This window comes from Amblyomma americanum, chromosome 7 (genome assembly GCF_052857255.1).
Source record: "Amblyomma americanum isolate KBUSLIRL-KWMA chromosome 7, ASM5285725v1, whole genome shotgun sequence".
Lineage (NCBI taxonomy): Eukaryota > Metazoa > Arthropoda > Arachnida > Ixodida > Ixodidae > Amblyomma > Amblyomma americanum.
Genome location: NC_135503.1, coordinates 8,169,524 through 8,188,158, shown reverse-complemented (window position 1 = coordinate 8,188,158; position 18,635 = coordinate 8,169,524). Strand labels below are relative to the sequence as shown.

General features: G+C 46.1%; 1 protein-coding gene across 1 annotated transcript; it reads right to left on the bottom strand.

Annotated features, from left to right (window-relative positions):
- Positions 1-1,049: 1,049 nt before the first annotated feature.
- LOC144096925 (uncharacterized) lies at positions 1,050-12,939 on the bottom strand. Its single transcript, XM_077629737.1, has 6 exons — positions 12,614-12,939; positions 10,015-10,094; positions 7,261-7,344; positions 6,487-6,519; positions 4,881-4,922; positions 1,050-1,215 (listed from the first exon to the last, which is right to left on the bottom strand). The coding sequence occupies exons 1-6, from the start codon at positions 12,756-12,758 to the stop codon at positions 1,192-1,194; spliced, it is 408 nt and encodes a 135-aa protein (XP_077485863.1). The 5' UTR covers positions 12,759-12,939; the 3' UTR covers positions 1,050-1,191.
- Between the last annotated feature and the right edge of the window lie 5,696 nt (positions 12,940-18,635).

The window sequence follows — 18,635 nt, the reverse complement described above, 5'->3', positions numbered from 1 at the left end:
GGCAGAACCTAGGCGACAGAGAAACAGTACTTGCGCGGAAGCTGTCTCTAATGCAATTAATGCAATCGCAATGTAGGTTAAGCGTTATGTGATGGAGAAAGAAAGAACAGTATTCGTGTCTGCGAAGTGAGAGGCAAAATGGATCCCGGGCCCTGGAAGGGACCTATTAACCCTCTCTCGTTGTACCGTTAAGGCGGGGCTCAACAGTCTCTTCAAGTTTGTTTTTATTAAAAGAGTTGCGAATAAATTTCACGGCTGGATGCTGGTGATGGAAGGGAATTGTTAGGCTTTATGGACGGTGTACCCTGGCGACGTGATTACAACAGGAAGAGGTGAAATGAACAGAGTCTGCACGGGTTCTAGTCATGCAATTACGTTGTCAGCGCTTGGATCTCATGCGGAAGTAGCGTACTTAAATTTTGGACGAATGAGTGTTTCTTACAGTAAGAGCTCTCCTTCCGAAGGCAGCGAAATGCAAAGGGTGTCCGTGTACTGTGCGATGTGTGCATTTTAAAGAACCTCAGATGGTCTAAGTTAATCCGGAGCCCCAAACGAAGATAAACTAGGTGATATAAAAGCTCCTAAACATTAACTGGAGCGAAGCACCAATTGGTAAGGGTCAGTGTTTATATGCTCGGAAGAGAGGCACTACTTGGTACATGTTAATATTTCATTACATTACCCAGTTACTGCACCAGTTATTTATGCATCTTAGGAGTGACAAATAAAATGGCAGCAAAGTTATCACTAACTATTTTCCAGGAAATTACGCAGCCGTAAACAAGAAAAGTGAAACTGAGTCGAAACCAGAAAGAGAAGGTTATATGCGAAGAAAAGAATGGGGTCCTGCAAAGATTTGTGCGGGACGCCTGTGCGCTACGCGTAAGCTGCTGTAGTTGGGGCCATTAGGTGGAATCAGTTGAGAACGAGTAGCAACAGTGCTTTTATCCACAAATAAAAATTTAGTCCAGATAAAGTGCGCGTTCGTCGTTTTAATTTATTGACATTTTTTCTTTCGGGAAGGGAAAAAGAATATTCGGAGCAGTTCGTGTGAGAGGCCACGAGTTTTTATTGAGTGTTACGTAAGTGGTGTCTGTAGTCCCGATCCCGATTTCTGCTCCGCAGGATTGCAGTGTTGCCAGGTCCAGGTGCAGCAAGGCTGTCCGGTTGCGCATTTTAGACGATTGCCCGTCAGATGTTGTCAAGAAGGCATTTCTGGGACATAAAAAAAGTAAAAGGCCGTCAGTTTTCAGTATCCCGCACGGGGTTAGGAAGGAAAGCGAGGACAGAGTAAGTGGACCTGCATGTATCGGTTATCGCTTTCTAATGGCAAAGAGGGGCCTCACAAAGAGACGAATTTATTTGAAAAGGAAGCTTTGAGAAGATGCAAAAAGATAAAAAAATGAGAAACAGGTATCACCGGCACAGGCCGTTTTCGCAACCAAACAGCGATGATGGAAAGCATTTTTGTTTGAAAGCACCTGAGCGGAGGCTCAGGCGTTCTCAGGCTCAGTGATGGATCGAATAAATAAAAATGAATGAATAAATAAATAAACAAATAAATAAATAAATAAATAAATCAACAGCGAAACGACCCACTTTTACTGGGAACAAACATTTGATGGAGTTTTCCTCACTGTCGCTTTTGAAGAAGTGCGTAGCGCTAACGAGGTGGAGTCCAGGCAGAGTACAGATGTGGACTTACAGCGTTCTTGTTTTTGGAATCACCCGTTATAGCAAGACAGACCTAAAGCAATTTCCTTTTTTAAAGGTTTTTTTGCGGTCATACTTGCACTGCGTTTTCTTTGCCACCGCGCGGCTGTGCGGCTGTCTGCATGCTTATTCGACGTGCTTTCATTTTCATTTTGTAGAATTCTGCTGGCACGACTTGTTCCTACTACAATGACAGTAAAACACGTGGCGGATCATGAGCGCCTGACACCCAGCAGCGCATATAAAGCAGGCATGGGTTCCGCAGATAGTTAAGTGAGTGCAGTAGTAAACGTGGTCGTGATGCGTCCGAAAAGGAACGCGTTGAACCACGCAGTGCCCTTCTTGACAGCAACGTAATTAACACTTTTAACACATTGGTGCATCTGTTCGCTTCATACTATATGTCGGGTGCGGGAGGGGCAGCAAAATGTTTTCTTAGCCAGTTAGAGCCGTGAAGAGCACAAACCCAGAGTGGGCCGCAGCTCCAAAATTAAGGTATTACTCCCTGATCTATGAAATTAAAATTATCCGTTATGCACACAATTATATTAAAAAATAGATTAGATTAGCGCGAATAACATTACGGAAGAGACGACGACAGAGACAGAACGCAAAGGGCGCTGAATTTCAACTGTTTATTCTGCTGAAGATGCCACGCATATGTACAAATGAGAAGTACCAGCCGGAATGGGAAAAAAAGCGAAAAAAAAACCCACCATGATGAACGGCACACGCTGATAGCATCAAGGTCCTAATCAATCACCAGCTGTCTAGAAACCTTAGTTTTTTCCTGGTCAATATTCTCTTTCTTTCTTCCTTTCTTTCTTTCTTTCTTTCTTTCTTTCTTTCTTTCTTTCTTTCTTTCTTTCTTTCTTTCTTTCTTTCTTTCTTTCTTTCTTTCTTTCTTTCTTTCTTTCTTTCTTTCTTTCTTTCTTTCTTTCTTTCTTTCTTTCTTCCTTTCTTTCTTTCTTTCTTTCTTTTTTTTCTTTCTTTCTTTCTTCAAGGAAAACAAGTGATTGACTCAAACCAGCTTCTCTCAGACTGGTTGACGAAATGGTACCCAGAATTATGTTCAGGCGTATAGTATTTAGGCGTTTTTTTTTTGTCCCGGGTTGGGTGGTGCGGGGTGGTAAATATTTCGCTGCGCCGAAATTGAGCGGAGAGCCGTGGTGCTCGTGACAGAGAGAGCAGTTCACCCTGCCCATTCAAGGCCAGTTGTTTTGGCCCGTCAGATTTCAATAGTCGGCACAGTGTTCGAAGACGTAATTTAGCCCAAGTGCCGCGGGATCACCGAAACATCGAAGAATTCCCAGGATTTTGAAACCATTGGCATCGCCACCTGGAGGGAAGGGGCGTAAACAGGGGAAGGTCTTGACCTCCTAAGAACATCAACATCATCATTAATTTTTACCTGCAATTATTCCTTTTTCTCCTCAGAATTATTGTCTTCGGTTGCTGGTAATATACCACATTTAATCTATATTTTGTAAACGTTTCATTTGATAGCGGTATATCGACTTCCTCGGGCTCATAAAGATACACTATTATCATCGTAATCAACATCGCCTTCACCTCACGCGTCAACGGCATGTGTCGTTGCATGATCGTTGCAGTATGTCACAAATGAGAACTAGCATGTTTACCTGCTAGAAAATCCGAATGTCATTAATGGGCACAGAGCTGTGGGCACTCTTCGTAATCCGTCATGCGCGCATGTGTAGTAACGTGGGATCCATATGGACCTTGAAATGGGGGTAGGTGGGGACCTGGTATGACGTCACATTACATCGCTGTCACGTGACCTGGTATTACGTCACACAGTTATGATGTTGTCACTAATACTAATTAGTTTAGCATTAACTAATTACATTAATATGCATTGGATAGGCACGTTGATCAATGCATATTATGTAGCATTCATTAATCATGTGACGTAATTGTATTCGTCACGTGACTTGTTGGCTCATGGCGTGACACGGTGCCGTTTCTTGCAGGCACTTTTTTTGCGGATATGACCTTGAAACTGATATGAGCCCTTTAATGCTTTCGAATTAATAAAAGAAGCTACTCGCTTCTACACAGACATAAATACAACGCGCCCCTGTTGGTGTACTATTGCCGCGGCTTCTTTTCAAAGGCAGCATACAGAGGACTGAAAAGAGCGTTTGCTGGGCGGAAAAACTTTCATCTACGCTGAGTGCTCTCGCTATGCTGAATATAGCTAAATTAAAAAATCGAATTATACTGATATGCGTATGCGTAGCCACCACATTAGAAAGCACATCGGCGAACAGTTTCTGTATATAAACAATTCTCAAGTCTAAGAAGAGTACCGTGAATACCCCCCCCCCCCCTTCTCCCCTCTCGCCCTCCTAATTTCTGGTAGATGGTGTAGAAGGTCTGTGTTTGTCAATTGCCGGTTCGTGCGTGAATGAGCGAGAGGCTTCTAATACGAACAAGTACACGCGAAGCAGTTGCCGAATATTGACACTCATAAGCTTACAATTAGTTAGTGAGCCAAACTTCATTAAAAAAAAAGTATCCTTCGACGTACTGGTTGTAACCGCGTATGGGACACCCCTGTCCACAGGCCATAAACTCTCCGAGGGTTCATCCCAGATTATAAGCTTCCCTTTTTGCGTGCACATCAATAGTGTCTGTACACACCTTCTTAAATAATTACAGACCGCTTAGTGGCGCTATTGTAATAACTAGTAATCACAATTGTACCATTATCATTTTGGCTTTCCCGTTACGCAGGAATCTCAGAATTGTTTTTAACTGAAATACTTCTTAATCGCTTTTTGTTTTTGTTTTGTTTTCTGAGGTCTACCAGCCGCTCAACCTCTAAAATTGAGGTTGAGGTGAGGTTCAGTAAGGTCGCCAGTGGCCTCAGGAAAAGTGAGGTGAGCCCGTCTCAGGAGACCTCAACCTCAACTGATGAGGTTGAGGTTGAGTGAGGTGAGCAAATTTTTTTTTGAGGTTGATGTGAGGTCGAGATTTTTGACGTCAAATGCCCACCTCTGCTAAGGACCGCAACAAGAACAACATGCGACCGGCGCGCGGCAGGGAGAAGGATGGGCCGAAACCTTTTCGGCGGTGGCAGCGATACGCGGCTTATTACACTTGAGGATACAACGAAAACGGAAATAGAAAAATATTCTTACCGATGCCGTCTTCACCAACCGCCCTCTTGTGCCGAATAATTTCTGTTGGAGCGTCAGACAGCAGACATTGAAGTAATTGAATAGTGGACAGACATATTGGCTTTGTTTGCTTATCACACATTACGCGGACTGTTAAGCGCTTTCCATGCGCTTTACATGAGTGCCTTTTTGCGGAAGTGCGTGCGACTAGATATTTATTCGTACCTCATCCTCATCATACTACTTTCTGTGCACTTTCTACTTCCACTGCACGACGAAGGCCTCTCTTGTATACGGGTGTGCGAATAGTACTTTTTCGAAACAGAACCGAATACGAGTAGGCTAGATTTGCTGCCGAATCGAGTACTAATAGCGCAGTGAAAAACCTAATCGAATTCGAATCGAATATTTTTGTCATTATTCATTGCTTGTGCGAATATTCGAACAAAACGAATGTGAACAGCGAGGTACTGTAAGTCATGGCATTAAAGCTGCACCTGTCCAAAGGCGCAACGCTGATTTCAACTTGGGAAAACGCAACGCGAAGTCAGTATATTAACTTCATGACCGACATGTCATACGCATAAGAAAATACCTTTTACTGTAATAATGACAGCGAGCAAACTAGAGATCAATAGTTTATTAGAGAGAGATGGGAGTTTGCGAATGCAGGGTTTGCTATACATGGATGAACCTTTTCGTGTTGCCAATTATGTATGAGCATTATGAACGCCGCGCGGCGGCATGCAGTGAGGTGTAGGAGTAGGCACTCTTTTTGAAATGTTCGTCAAAATAAGCTACGCCTACCCTATTCGAAATTCATGATAATTATTCGAAAACTTCAGAACGAATTCGATTCCCTGCGAATAATTTTGAACATGCACTACTTTATTCGTGCAGCGAATCTAATAGAAGAATATTTGATTCGCCACTCGAAATTTTCAGATATTCGCACACTCCTACTGTTCCATATCCCTCCTTTTGGCTCTGTACAGGGAAAGCTGAAGCCACCTCATTCCAGTAAACTTCCTAATCTCATCCACTCACCTCACTCTCTTCCACATCCTACTACACTTGCCTTGTTTGGTGTGAACTCCGCTACTCAGAGAGACCATCGATTGCTTCACTCTTATGTTCTTTGGTTATTCGTACGCAATAGCAGGCTACTCGAACCACTTTTGGGGCAGCGGTGGCCACCCTCGACCCGCTTTCGCCCGCCTTCAGCCTCAAGCTAAATTCTGCCGCGCGTGTGAAGCCTCGGCTTGAACTAAAATCCTTCATTGGAGGAAACGCTTCAAACTATTCATCGAGGATAAAGCCAACTGCTTTCGCAGAATGGTCGCATCATACGTCTGAACGTCTCGTATTTTTTTTTTCATTTAATAAATGCACAGCTTTCGAATAAGATCTCAGTTGTTAGAGCAGCATCGCTTAAATATTTATGGTCTCCTCACTTCGTCGCATTGTTTTGTGTTGATCGAAGCTTGCCCTAACTGGCTCAGCGTTTCACTGGGTTAAAGGAACCGTGTTTCAAGTTCTAACAAACATTTTTCATTTAGGAAAATTTCTTTTTTTTATTTTATCATGCTGAATATCACTGCCCAAGAGCAATCAAGGAGTTACTTACCGAGACGTCGTCAGAGAGCATGCACTTGATTGACTGAAACAGAAATAGCGAATATGGTTAAAAAAAAGGAAGTAGAATATGAAAGAGCATGCAGTTGATTGACTAAACGGAAATAGCGAGTATGGTTGAAAAACAAAACAAAAAAGGAAGTAGAATATGAAGTAAGGTAAGAGGAAGAATGTCTGCGGCGACTCGACTGATTGTCATAATAAATTGATATCTGTGACAATAAACGAATGAAAAAGTTGGGTGAGTTGGTACATATTCATTGTTACAACCGCGCAGGAAACACGGACAAAGGGGTAGAATAGACAAAACAAGCGATATTCTCCTCCTTTGTCCGTGTTTCCTGCGGTGTTCTGAAGAATGCATTTGACAATAATTTGGTGAAATTTTAACGTGTCTTTTCTAGGCGACAAAATGATGCAAATTAAGAGCTTCAAGACAGTTAAAGTTTCTCATAAGCACCGCATTCTTCCTTATGGCTATTTTTACAGCAATGCCACCATGGCGCTGTAGCCACCGAGAAGTAATTTGGTGTCCTTTCGCTTAGCAAGAAGTTGGCTTCGTGTGACTTGAAACTTTAGGAACAGTTGAAAGCAAGACAAATCCAATGCGCCGTGGTCAGAACTTCGTCTGCACTGTAGTAGCACTGAGCCTTTTGGGCCGGTGGTGTGATAAGATCAGTGCAGGCTATGAACGCTGGTCTACCAACCGCAAATTGCAGGCCACACACAATTGCTGTGTTTGGAGCGAAGATGCGACGACGCTTACCTTTTCGTAGTTGCCGCCCTGTGTGCACGGCCAGTCGAAGTTGGGAAAGCCCTCGGCGAACGCGGCTTTCACGCATGTTGCATTCTGCATTGACGACATCGAGGCACGGTGGTGAGGGCCGCATGGACCGCACCGGTGTTTGACACGAGAAAATGTTGACCAGCATCGAGCTATGCATCACGCTGGAGGAGCTTATACCGGGTGTATAATGGAAGCACGCGACCAATTTTTAAATATAGGCTTTTTCAGGTACAAAAATCACTCCTGCGGAATAGCGTCACTGCTGACGGACATCAAAACACAGGTGCATCATGTTAACTAGCCAGCTGGTAGTTGTCTTCTAGTTTTCTATTAAATTTCTAGTAGTTCCCTTAACAATTAAACTTGGGCGCCTGGTTGCAATTAGGGATTTGAAGCTGGCCATAGCAATTTTACGGCGGAAACTTGTTAAAGAACGTCAACCGCAGGCGATCACTTGTGACTCGGAGGGTGCTTGCCTCACTCCAGAACGTTACTGCGACAGGGCGAGGAGGAACACAGCCAGCGCTACGAGGGAAGAGGCTGGCGTGGAGTACTGCGGAGAAGGCAAAGCACGCTCACAGGTCTGCAGGTGGTGGTGGAGGCCAACTTTGCGCTGGAGAGAGCTACAGGGAATGGCACTGCATGCACTCGGCGAGGAGGAAGGCGAAGCACAACACAGGCTACGAGAGTTGAAGCGGTCGCGGGTGTAGCACAACGGTCACACGCACACGTGCCTCAGGGAGCCGAGAACGCGCTGCAGAATCGTGCCAATGGACGAACGACAGGTGCTTGTGCCGTTCCCCGATGCATCCGCCCTCGCAGAGTTTCGCGACTTCTCGCGGCAGTTTCGGGACACGGCGTAGAGAATGTGTAATGTTTGAATTTCAAACACGTGATTACCCTCGGAACGATAGATCAACAAATTCTGGCCATCTCGCTCACCATTCCTGAATCGGGCTCCTTTGTCCCACGTGCACAAACTGCGTCCAACATTCCTGACATTCAGGAGCTAGCGTCATCTGTTGGCACCCTGCAGCGGAAACCGCGTAACTGAATGGGGATATTTTCAACTTGTAATTTTGAGAAAATTAGTGTCCTGAGAGATTCAGCGCGAACATTGGGATTATCAGGACCCACTCTGTCTTGTCGCTGTAAGATCTGACCTATAAAATGCTTCCTGCGCTCAATACAGCTATTTACAATGGCCTTAAGAAAGCAATGAAATGTACCGAACGTTCCAAACACTCGAGGTGACTTTGTGTGTTCAGCGCCACGGAGAACGTAGTGCCAGCCGTGCAAACTAGGTGCGTTCGTCCATACGTCCGGGGCACATTACTCCTTGGGGCACGTGTTATGTGATCTCTGTTACGACCGCGCTGCTGTGGTATCGGTACTCGCCGTTGCCTTCTGCTCAAGAGCGGATGGAACAAGCTGGTTTATGGTTTACGGGGTTTAACCTCCCAAAGTGACTCATGCTATGAGGGACGCCCTAGTCGAAGGCTCCGGATAACTACAACGTGCACTGACATCGCACAGTACACGGGCCTCTAGCATTTCGCCTCCATCGAAATGAGACCACCATGGCCGGGATCGAAACCGCGTCTTTCGGGTCAGCAGTCGAGGATGGGGCTAGTGTTCCTATACATGAACATATATACGTACACTAGATGGGACTCTAGAGTTGGAAGGACACGTGACACGTGCAACATGGAGTGAACTGTACTGGTGGGCTCAGGAACACGCGCAAAAAAGACGGGCGATTTGTTATAGGAGCGCCGAGATGGCCAAAACTTGTTTACCCACAGCGCCGAGGGTAATTGCATTTTCGAAATTCTAAAAGCTGTATAGCTATTATTAACTGTCAACTACAGATTTATTATCGAAGCCAGGAATCTGTGCATGCTAAAAAGTTAACTAGTAGAATTCGGTTACCCGGCTGACTAGTTTCACTTTTTCCTTGATGTCCAGCAACACCGGCATTAATATACCGCAGAAGTCATCCTTGCACCTCACAAAGCCTGTCTTTAAAAATTAGTGGCCGGCTAACCTGAAACACCCGGCATATCTCTCGTACCCCCAAAAGCCCCGCTATTAACAGCCTCATAGGGTTTGGAGAACTTTCACTTCTCTCCTGTACGACGCACTTCCAGGGAACGTGTGTTATGATTCTATTGGATGGATGTAATTATTCAATTTCGCAGTCTACTTCCTACAAACGTGAAGCGGCAGGGCAGCCTTCCAGCGCGAACGGCCTGCCACGGCAGCTGTTAAGAAACAGCACAGAGGAAGGCCTGCCGCTAATGCCGCCTTGTGAGATCTCCCAGGCATTAGGACAATGCGTCGTTGTTATCGAAGTGAAGGCAGAATGACACTCGACACCGCCGCTGTCTTGTATAGAGGCGCTCTAGAGCTCTGCAACAAACCTTTGTTCTATAGATGGCTTCTGGGCTACGGTTAACAAGTGTGTTCTTGCTGAAAATGAAGCTGAAAAAAAAAAGACATCCCGGTGCCTGCAAAGCATCGGCGGGAGTATTCTACTCCGGTTTTCACAATTATTTATGCGAACAGGTAGCTTATATGGCAGCAGCGGTAGCCACATATGTCAGCTGTCCGCAACGCATACCTGCGTCATGCTTGCACCTGCACGAAACTACAGTGAGAATGAAGACATTTGAAGCGTATTCAGCCCACAATCGCCAACGGCTTCAAGCACGAGACAGCGGCTGAACCCACCTGAAAGTCATCCCACTTCTTCTTTAGTGGCCTAAGAAGAGGCCAGAGGACGAAGAGCCTTCCTGCGCACTTCCTTAAAACTGAAATAAGTATAAGGAAACTGTTTATGCTGGCAATATTACATCTCGCGTAACTGCAAGGAGCTCCCCTTTAAATAAACAAAAACGACAGACACAGAAACACTTGCTTGTTTGGCAGAAAGTGAGCCTTAACTTTTGGGTACTACCACTTTGCGACATTCATTTCATCACTAAAAGAAAAATCTCTCTTCTATCCAAAAATGTAATTAAGGCTATCGTTTAAACCTATATTCGCTCGCCACTGTAAAGGCAGGTGTTTATATGGGATCTCCTCTTAAGCAACCAAAAAAGAGACACGTGTTCAGAACTGGGAACTTTTTTGCAGATTCAGAAAGCGCCGCGGAAAGCATAAGCAACCATCATGGAGAGGTGTAGCGCAAAGGAACCAAGGACGACATAAACACAAAGGAAACAGGAGGTCAGCACTAGTCCTGTTTCCTTTGTGTCTCTGTCGTCCTTGGTTGCGTTGCGCTACACCTCTCCATGATGCCGCACCAAATGAGCCACACGAAGGTATTAAGAAACTATGATACCGCAAAGGCTTAGGTCTCCTCTATATTCCTCTCTAATCGAGTCGCTCAAGCAGTACTGACCGTTTAATGGGGAACTACGGCTGATAAAATATGTGAAAAGTTGTATATTGCAGAAGAACTCTACTAGGGTGCCTGATGTTTAGAATACCGAGGAAGTGCAATCATGATAGGCAGAATTGCAAGCTGATGTACACCAGCGCTACTTTTGCAAAATTTCAGCACAAATTTTCATGCAAGTAAAAAATTAAATGGCGACTACACCCGTGGTAGTGCGGATGATCAGCGATAGTTTGTCCACATTGTGCTTTCGCAGCTGTTGCATCTGCTTTGGATGGTGATGTTAGGAATGAGCGTTTGTCGACAGTGTTTGAACGCGGTTGCGTCAAACGTTTACCTCTGTACCACTGAGGAACATTCGTCCAGTGGGATAAATGGAGGCCTTGTAGAGAGGGCAAAACGCTTGTCTGAACACGTTCTGGGTGTGTTTCGGGCTAAACATGCAATATCCAGAGATAACATTTGGTGAAAATTGCTTTGGTTTATGGTTTATGGGGTTTAACGACCCAAAGCGACTCAGGCTATGAGGAACGCCGTGGTGAAGGGCTCCGGAAATTTCGACCGCCTGGGGTTCTTTTACATGCGCTGACGTCGCACAATACACGGACCTCTGGAATTTCGCCTCCATCGAAATTCTACCACCGCGGCCTGTATCAAACCCGCGTCTTTGCGGTCAGTTACCGAGCGCCATAATCACTGAGCCCCCGCGGCGTCTGCTGAAGAATGATCTGGGTGTGCGCATGTGCAGTTAAACTCATAGGATTTGGTGCCATTTTTTGCCTTCCTGGTCGCAGCGGCTTGAGGAGCTGCGCAACCCACAGTCAGGTCATTCTAGACGTGTTTTGCCCTCTGTACGAACCACTCATACCGCACAGTAAGGGAATTACATTACGGAGCACTTAGATAATTACGGTTACTCATTTGCGTCACAATTAATATGGACGGCGACGTGCAATAAAGCAGTAGGTGATGGCAACAAGCCTGTCGTCTGTGAAAGGCACGTCAGGGGACCCACAAGTGACGGTAAGGACCTTCGCTGTCGCGTTAAACGCTTAGGGTGACCTTGTTTTCCTCAAGTTTTTGGTTATGGCAGTGTTACAACAATTGCATTATGGTGTGACAAATGGGCTGGAACCGACTGCCGCATCTTGTCGTACAGTGCGTTTGCGGGCAGCGTCCCAAGAGCGTGCGTCCTTCGTTCGACCACGGCCGGTCTGGAGAGTGCACCCCAGACCGGCCGTGGTTCAACTCGGTTCAGGTTTTTGGCTCTCGCTTCCCCCATACGTGCAGCGTTCAGAGCGCGACGCAATGCTACCGGTGATCCACGTAGTCGCTGGCGGCTTTGTCATAACTGCGGCCGCTGCTACTGCGCAGTCGCGCAGGATGCCGCGCTTCGTTGAAAGTCGTTTGAAGGCGTTCGGGGGAGCCTTGTCGCTAACGTGCGCTCCACCTGATGACGGCGAAGTTATCGGGAGGCGGCAGGCACAGGCCTGAATGCGAGTTTGCGCCGTTGGTTCGTCCTGACGTGTCCGACTAACATGCCCGCTGTCAAAGTTATCTTTGACAAAGTTATCATGATAGAGTCACCTTATACAAAACATGAAAATGCCAATATTATCTTGAAAGACGCTTAACATGCCAAAGTTATGTTGTAAAGAAAACTCCGCTACTCGACACATATGGTACGCTCGTGATGGATCACGATGGATTACAAAGCAAGGAAAAGAAGACAGTCCGGAAGAAGAACGGTATAAGAATAGAACACACAGTGCTAGGAGTCTGTGTGTTCTAGTCCTGTGTTCTTCCTCAGCCCCGCATTATTTTCGCCTTGTCGCTCCATGACGACCTTCATAAAAGCTCGTCCACATGAGATCCTGTGCTATCTGGCTAGCACTGCATCGCGGAGCATTCACGAGAGGAGGCGCTTACTTTTCTTGCACTCAGGCGATAGATTGGCCTTGCGGAGCTCCTTAACCTTCTGCACGAACTCTTCGTAGGACTTCGCTTCACTCCTCGACAGGAGGAGGACGGCGCACAGCACGACACTTGCGAACAACACCACGGGCCACTTCATTTTTCGAGCGCGCTGCAAAATTTGCTCGACGAGGGCTGAGATTCGCTGCAGTGCGTCAACGTGAAACGGACGGATTTATAGTGTGACGCATAGGTCATTGTGGTCACTGACGAACACGTGTGTGCTGTCTCTGCCACCTTGCGTGATGGAAAACTTTGCCTCAGGTTTCCGACTTTTAATCTTCGCGCGGTATACACGCAGGTGCGAGGAAGACAACAGGGCAGCGTTAAAACTAAGCAAGGAAGCCGCAATGGTTAAAGCAGCGGAGTTAAAAAAAGAAAAAAAAGCAGAGAGCGATAAAAGGATCAAGAAAAGGGCTCTATTATTTCCAAGGTGAAATAAAAAAAACTTCGCTTTTGTGCGCCGCTCTGTATAAACAAACGGAATAGACGTGCCATAATAGGTCTGATTCTATAGAAAAGGATAGCCGTCCTGAGAAGAGAGGAAACAATTGCTTGTACAGCCCACCACTCGCCTACGCACAAGTCTGTGCATTTTTAGTAAACGTAGTCTTGAAGCCGCCTTTTCTGTTTCAGACGCAGGCCGAGAAGTACAGAACGATATGACAGCGGGCAATATTTTACTGTGCCCTTGACGCTCTGCCGTCGATCGTTTTAAACTTTTCAGCGCGCATGGACTTTTCTCAGACAGACAGGCGCTCCTTAAAGAACTTTCGCCCTTTGAGCTGCGTTGAGCAGCTTTCTCTTTGAAAAAAGAAATTATGCTCAGGAGCTCCGGAATACCTGTATCTAGAACTACCAGGCGCCCTTAATTATGTCATATATTCGTCTGCTATTTGAACCACGGTTCGAAAAAAGTGGAACTGTCCTGGATGTGAGTATATCATTCCCGTGCCGTCGAGTACCGTCAAGAGCAGCGTTCTGGATGTTTCAATGCCATTACCCTTTATACTGTCTTCGTTGTCAAAAAGATGTTCTGAAGAAGAACGCGGATGCGTCATAGTTCGTTTCGAGGCCACAGACAAATTGTAAAGCTGTGCTGGTCAATGAGAACCAGGTATCAAGTTGAGTGCTACCTCTTGTTAAAGAAATCACCAAGACTTGCAGAATTTCTCTCTACGACTGTTATGATTGAACAGCCGTGCACAGGCATGTTTCCCTGATCTAAAAAAATACAGAAAGTATACAGTTGTTTTGAACGAAATTTAAATGCGTGTTACAAATCGTTAGCACCGGCCCAGTAGATTCGCAATGCAGCTTTGCTTTCTCCGAACACGCAGACAAGTTGATTTATATCGAAAATCAAACCTTAGTACTTGTTTTCCCTGCGGACAGAGGATGCAGTAGACACGTGCCCGTTATTTTTACAGCGCGACCAAAACGCTCAGAATAGCGAGGAGTTATGTTTATAAGTTTTTAAGTCAGATATTGAAGCCCACAATAAAATCTTTGCTCCTATGTCTAGCCCGCTAATTTAAAAATGCGAAGTGCTTAAGATATTAAATAGCAATTGACCCGGCCGGCCACATTATTTTCCTTCACATTTTTTTCTTTAAAATAAAGGGGCCCTGAAAAGGGCTCTAATAAAGTTGAAGTATGCCTGGGATGTTAAAGCATCCCCCTTCACGTATATTGTCCAGCAAGAACATTTTTTTAATGTGCTTTGTAGAAGCAAGTTTAAGTTCAAGATAACTTTATTGCCGTCGATGTAGAGGCCTCTCCGCTCCCCCAGTCAGGGGTACTAAAATGGAGAGGGAGCCCTTCAGGGAGGCCTCTTTCGCAAAGCGTCCCGTGCCAGACGGATTGCTCGAGCTTGCTGTTCCAGAGCCCGGAGGAGGGCATCCCAGGTTTCTTTCTCCGCGATTCCATTAATATGAGAATCCGGGCATCTCAAGATGAGATGATGCTGATTAGCTGTTATCCCTCACTCGGTGCAGAACTTTGGAGGTTCCCCTCCCTCCCCGTATAGATGAGAGGAAAGAACCGGTTGGTTGGATCTCAGCCAGAGCGAGGAGCAGAAACTAGACACTGTGATTAGGAGGGCATATAAAAAAGTACTAGACATTCCCACCAGCGTCTCAGTTGAGAAGCTGTTGAAAGCGGGGGTACATAATACATGGCGTGAAATCGCTACAGCGCTGAGGGAGGCGCAACTCTGGAGACTCAATGCCATGCGGGCCGGAAGACAGATCTTGGCCAGCATAGGGGAGAACCAAAAGGAGCGGTCTCTCACACCTAAGGGGTGCAGATACTGGAGAAGATTACAAACCAACCGATTCTTTGTAGAAGCTGAGTTATCGGTTGTCAAAACTTGAATTTCAGCGTACTAGCGCCGCTAAATAAAAAGAAAATGATTTTGGGGGAAAGAAAACGGTGCAGTATGTCTCACATCTCAGCGGACACCGGAACCACGCTGTAAGAGAAAAATAAAGGAGGGAGTAATGGAAGTCTCCGGAATAATTTCTACCACCTGGGGATCTTTAACGTGCACTGACATCGCACAGCACACTGGCGCCTTTGCGTTTCGCCTCCGTAGAAACTCCGCATCGGCGCTAAATGAAATTATTCGTAAGATGCCAAAAGATAGGAAGGAAGTGGATCTGGTGTGTGCCCACGCGGGCGCTCCAGGGAACGAGGCCGCTCACCAGTATGCTCGAGGTTTTGTCAGCCGAGCCGGTGAGGGGGTCTCAGACCCGGATGTCCCTAGGGGCGAGAAGCTGATTACATACCAGGCCATAACCAATTACAAGGAGCTTAGAGCGAGCCTGGCTCCACCGCACGTTTCGCTCAGCCACGGACAGGCTGCCACATAGAGGCGGCTGCAAACGCGGTCGCAGTCAAACCCGTTGACATATTCCAGTATCTTTCCTAATTTGGTAAATCCGTATTGTCAGCTGTGCGGCGAGCCTGCCACCTTAGACCACATAATCTGGGACTGCACGGAGGATCCGCCTCCGGCAGATCTAGTCACATCTCCCACGCTTGAAAAATGGTGAGCTGTTCTCGCCAGCCCGGACCTGGACGTTCAGTCCCGGACCATGGCAAGAGCGCAGGAGGCCGCCGCCAGACTTAAACTGCCGGCCACCTGGAGCGGCTGAAGTGACCCAAGAATATCACCATCTTCCTGGGCTAACGCGGGAAGTTGACTACAAGGTCCACATGAAGGTGTGTTTGGGGTGACGTATATAACGAATCCCGTCACTCCCATGCAATAAAAACTTCAATTCCTCTAAGAAAATCCCTGTCAATAACAGGCGTTAATTCCTTTCTCTAAATCATCCTGGCAGCCCGATTCTTTTCACTGATGTGAGGGTTTTGAGCTAGGCTTCTGGCTTTTAGCTCAGCCCATTGCTGATAATGTTTCACATTCCATGGAGCCATTGTAGAGCCTGATACCAAAACCAAACCTTTGGAAATGTGGCTAACAGACAGTCGAGCGTTTTGAAGCGATAGCTTCACTACGCCATGTAAAGCCGATTTCGCCGTGCCTGGCACAGCCCTCTGCTGCGCATGCGCCGCGCCAAAGGTGCAAGAAATAGGAAAAAAACAGAGGGCACGCACACTCAATGATTAAAAAACCGGCCTTTAAGCTGGGAATCGAACCAGGGCCTTAAGCGCTCGAGACGGGGGCGCTTCCACTCTGCCACGAAGGCTCCACGTTTGAACACATGGAGGAAAAAAAACTAGGAGGGAGCGCGACGCCAAGCGGCAGGCTTTCGCAAGCCAAACGCTCGTGAAGCCGCTCCCTCCCCCATTTTTTTCGCTCTCCCAGTCAGTATTTTGGTAATGGTATGTTTTAGTGCGCGCTTCTGCGTGGCGCGGGCGTCTACAGCAAGGAGGTTGATATACAGTCAGTCTGCCACGATAATCCGTGCATGAGCGCGCCCCGCAGCGCTAGATATCACCGCACGCTATCACGTGGTGTGGTCACGGGGGACTGACTCTTTTCTTTTTAATGCATTTTTACTTTTTTTCGACTAGGCTTCAAGTCTCTCGCCCGATGCTCCCTCCTCAGTTTTTTTTCCCTCCATGTTTGAACATAAATAAAGGCGGGTCTTGTGAATGCACGGGTTTATTAGAAACATATCTTCGAGATCAATACTGAGGCCTACATGAGTAATTATGAGCATGTAAATTGCAGGTGTCGGAATTAAGCGAGTACCATGTGTTTCCAGTGAAATTCCCAAGTGCTTGGCGTGTAGTCGTAGCGCCATCCTGTAGGCACTCACTGAAACCCCCTGCTTATGCATGGTGCTGGCCCGGCAGATGGCACGCGTATCTTCTGAGTCAGCGCCTTCCCTGAATGCTGATGTCAGCGGACACTCGGCCACGAGGGAACGCTATCGCGTTTCACTCTTAAGGCGGAGCTTAAGAGTCTCCCATTTTTTTTTCTGCTCGCGCGAGCAATGTCCTTGTCGACAATTTGGACGATTGATCTGAAAAACCAAACCTCCTTTGAATCTGTCTCTCTTCAAAACTTGCGAAGTCGTAGGCTGTGCTACTGTGAACTGCATGCAACTCTGGCGATGTTTAATATTGCAGTTGTGGCTGCGGATAATTGCCATTTTAACAATCTTGGTGACGTTACTGGCGCCTCGCACTGCACTCATTGCTTACAGAAAAAATCGGAGGGCCCCTTAAACTCCGCCATCAGGGTATAACTCCATGGCGTTAATACTACTTCGCAGGCACGGACACTGTTGTACAGGGCATACAAGGAATGCCTGTAACCAAGTCCAACGAACGTGCCTCGATGGCCCAGGGGTAGCGTGTCTGACTTGGGGCACGGACTCAGTTCCCATCTCATTCGAATTTTCTTTTGAGCGCAATTAATTTACATTCTCACTTGTCATGATGACATTTGACTAATGTTGCGACCTTATATTCACAATTTACGCGACGTTTTAGGTATACTTTTCAAACCCGCCGCTTCATGTGTCCCGTGAGTACCGTTTCGAGCAATCCTCATTTTCTCGCATGCCACCAGAACCAGCGAGTTCTCCGCTGAACGACAGCCTTTTGAGGTCGTGTTAATAAGCAGTCATCTATGTAAGTGCAGATAATTTACTTGAAAACGGCAACAAGTTAACAATAATTTAAAACAGACGGAAATGAATGCAATAGGAAGCGCCCATGAAAAGACAAAATTGAAATATTAACTGAAACCTAACAGTTACCTGCCAATAATTCCGGGTGGAAGAAGGGGGCATTATTGTATCAAAATATACTCAGAAAATGCAAGCAGGTATTTTATTTCAGGGATATTCTGAATATACATGAAATAATTCGTGATGTCGTTTGTTTGTTCACTACTGTATATTAAAGGTAGTCGCTTTGCCCTTAAATTGGTAATTGTGTTAGTATTTAATTTCCAATACCTTGATGGAGCAGGATGAAGCAGCTCTCGCCAATGAGGCCTAGTAAAGTGCTCAGAACAGTAGCAGCGTAGATTAAATTAAAACTCAGGAATAAATACTTTTCTCAAAGCTTTTTTCCTGGTCGAGTGCTATGACTACACGGGTTGCGATTAAAATTTAAAGAGCAAAGCGAAGTCAGCTTCTAACGCCCTGATTCCTGGAAGTGCTTTCACCGACGCTCGCAACGTTCAATAATTCTTATCCCAAACAATCATAAGCGGAGATGAAATTTTATTTAGAAACCGCGTCTCAGATACAACAATGCTGTCAATACGAACAGATGGCGATGTACGAGTTTATTCCTATGACGTCTGCGTGAATCAAATGTGTCAATAAATATGGAGGGCGGGAGGTGATCATTCAGATGAGATTTGCACTTCCTTCGAATTCTAAACTGGAAAACAAATTATTTTTTCGTGCATCTCACTCTTCGTTACGGCAACTATGCGTGAAAGCCTTCACGTTTAAACCACAAAATCGAAGTACGTGTCTAGAACTGA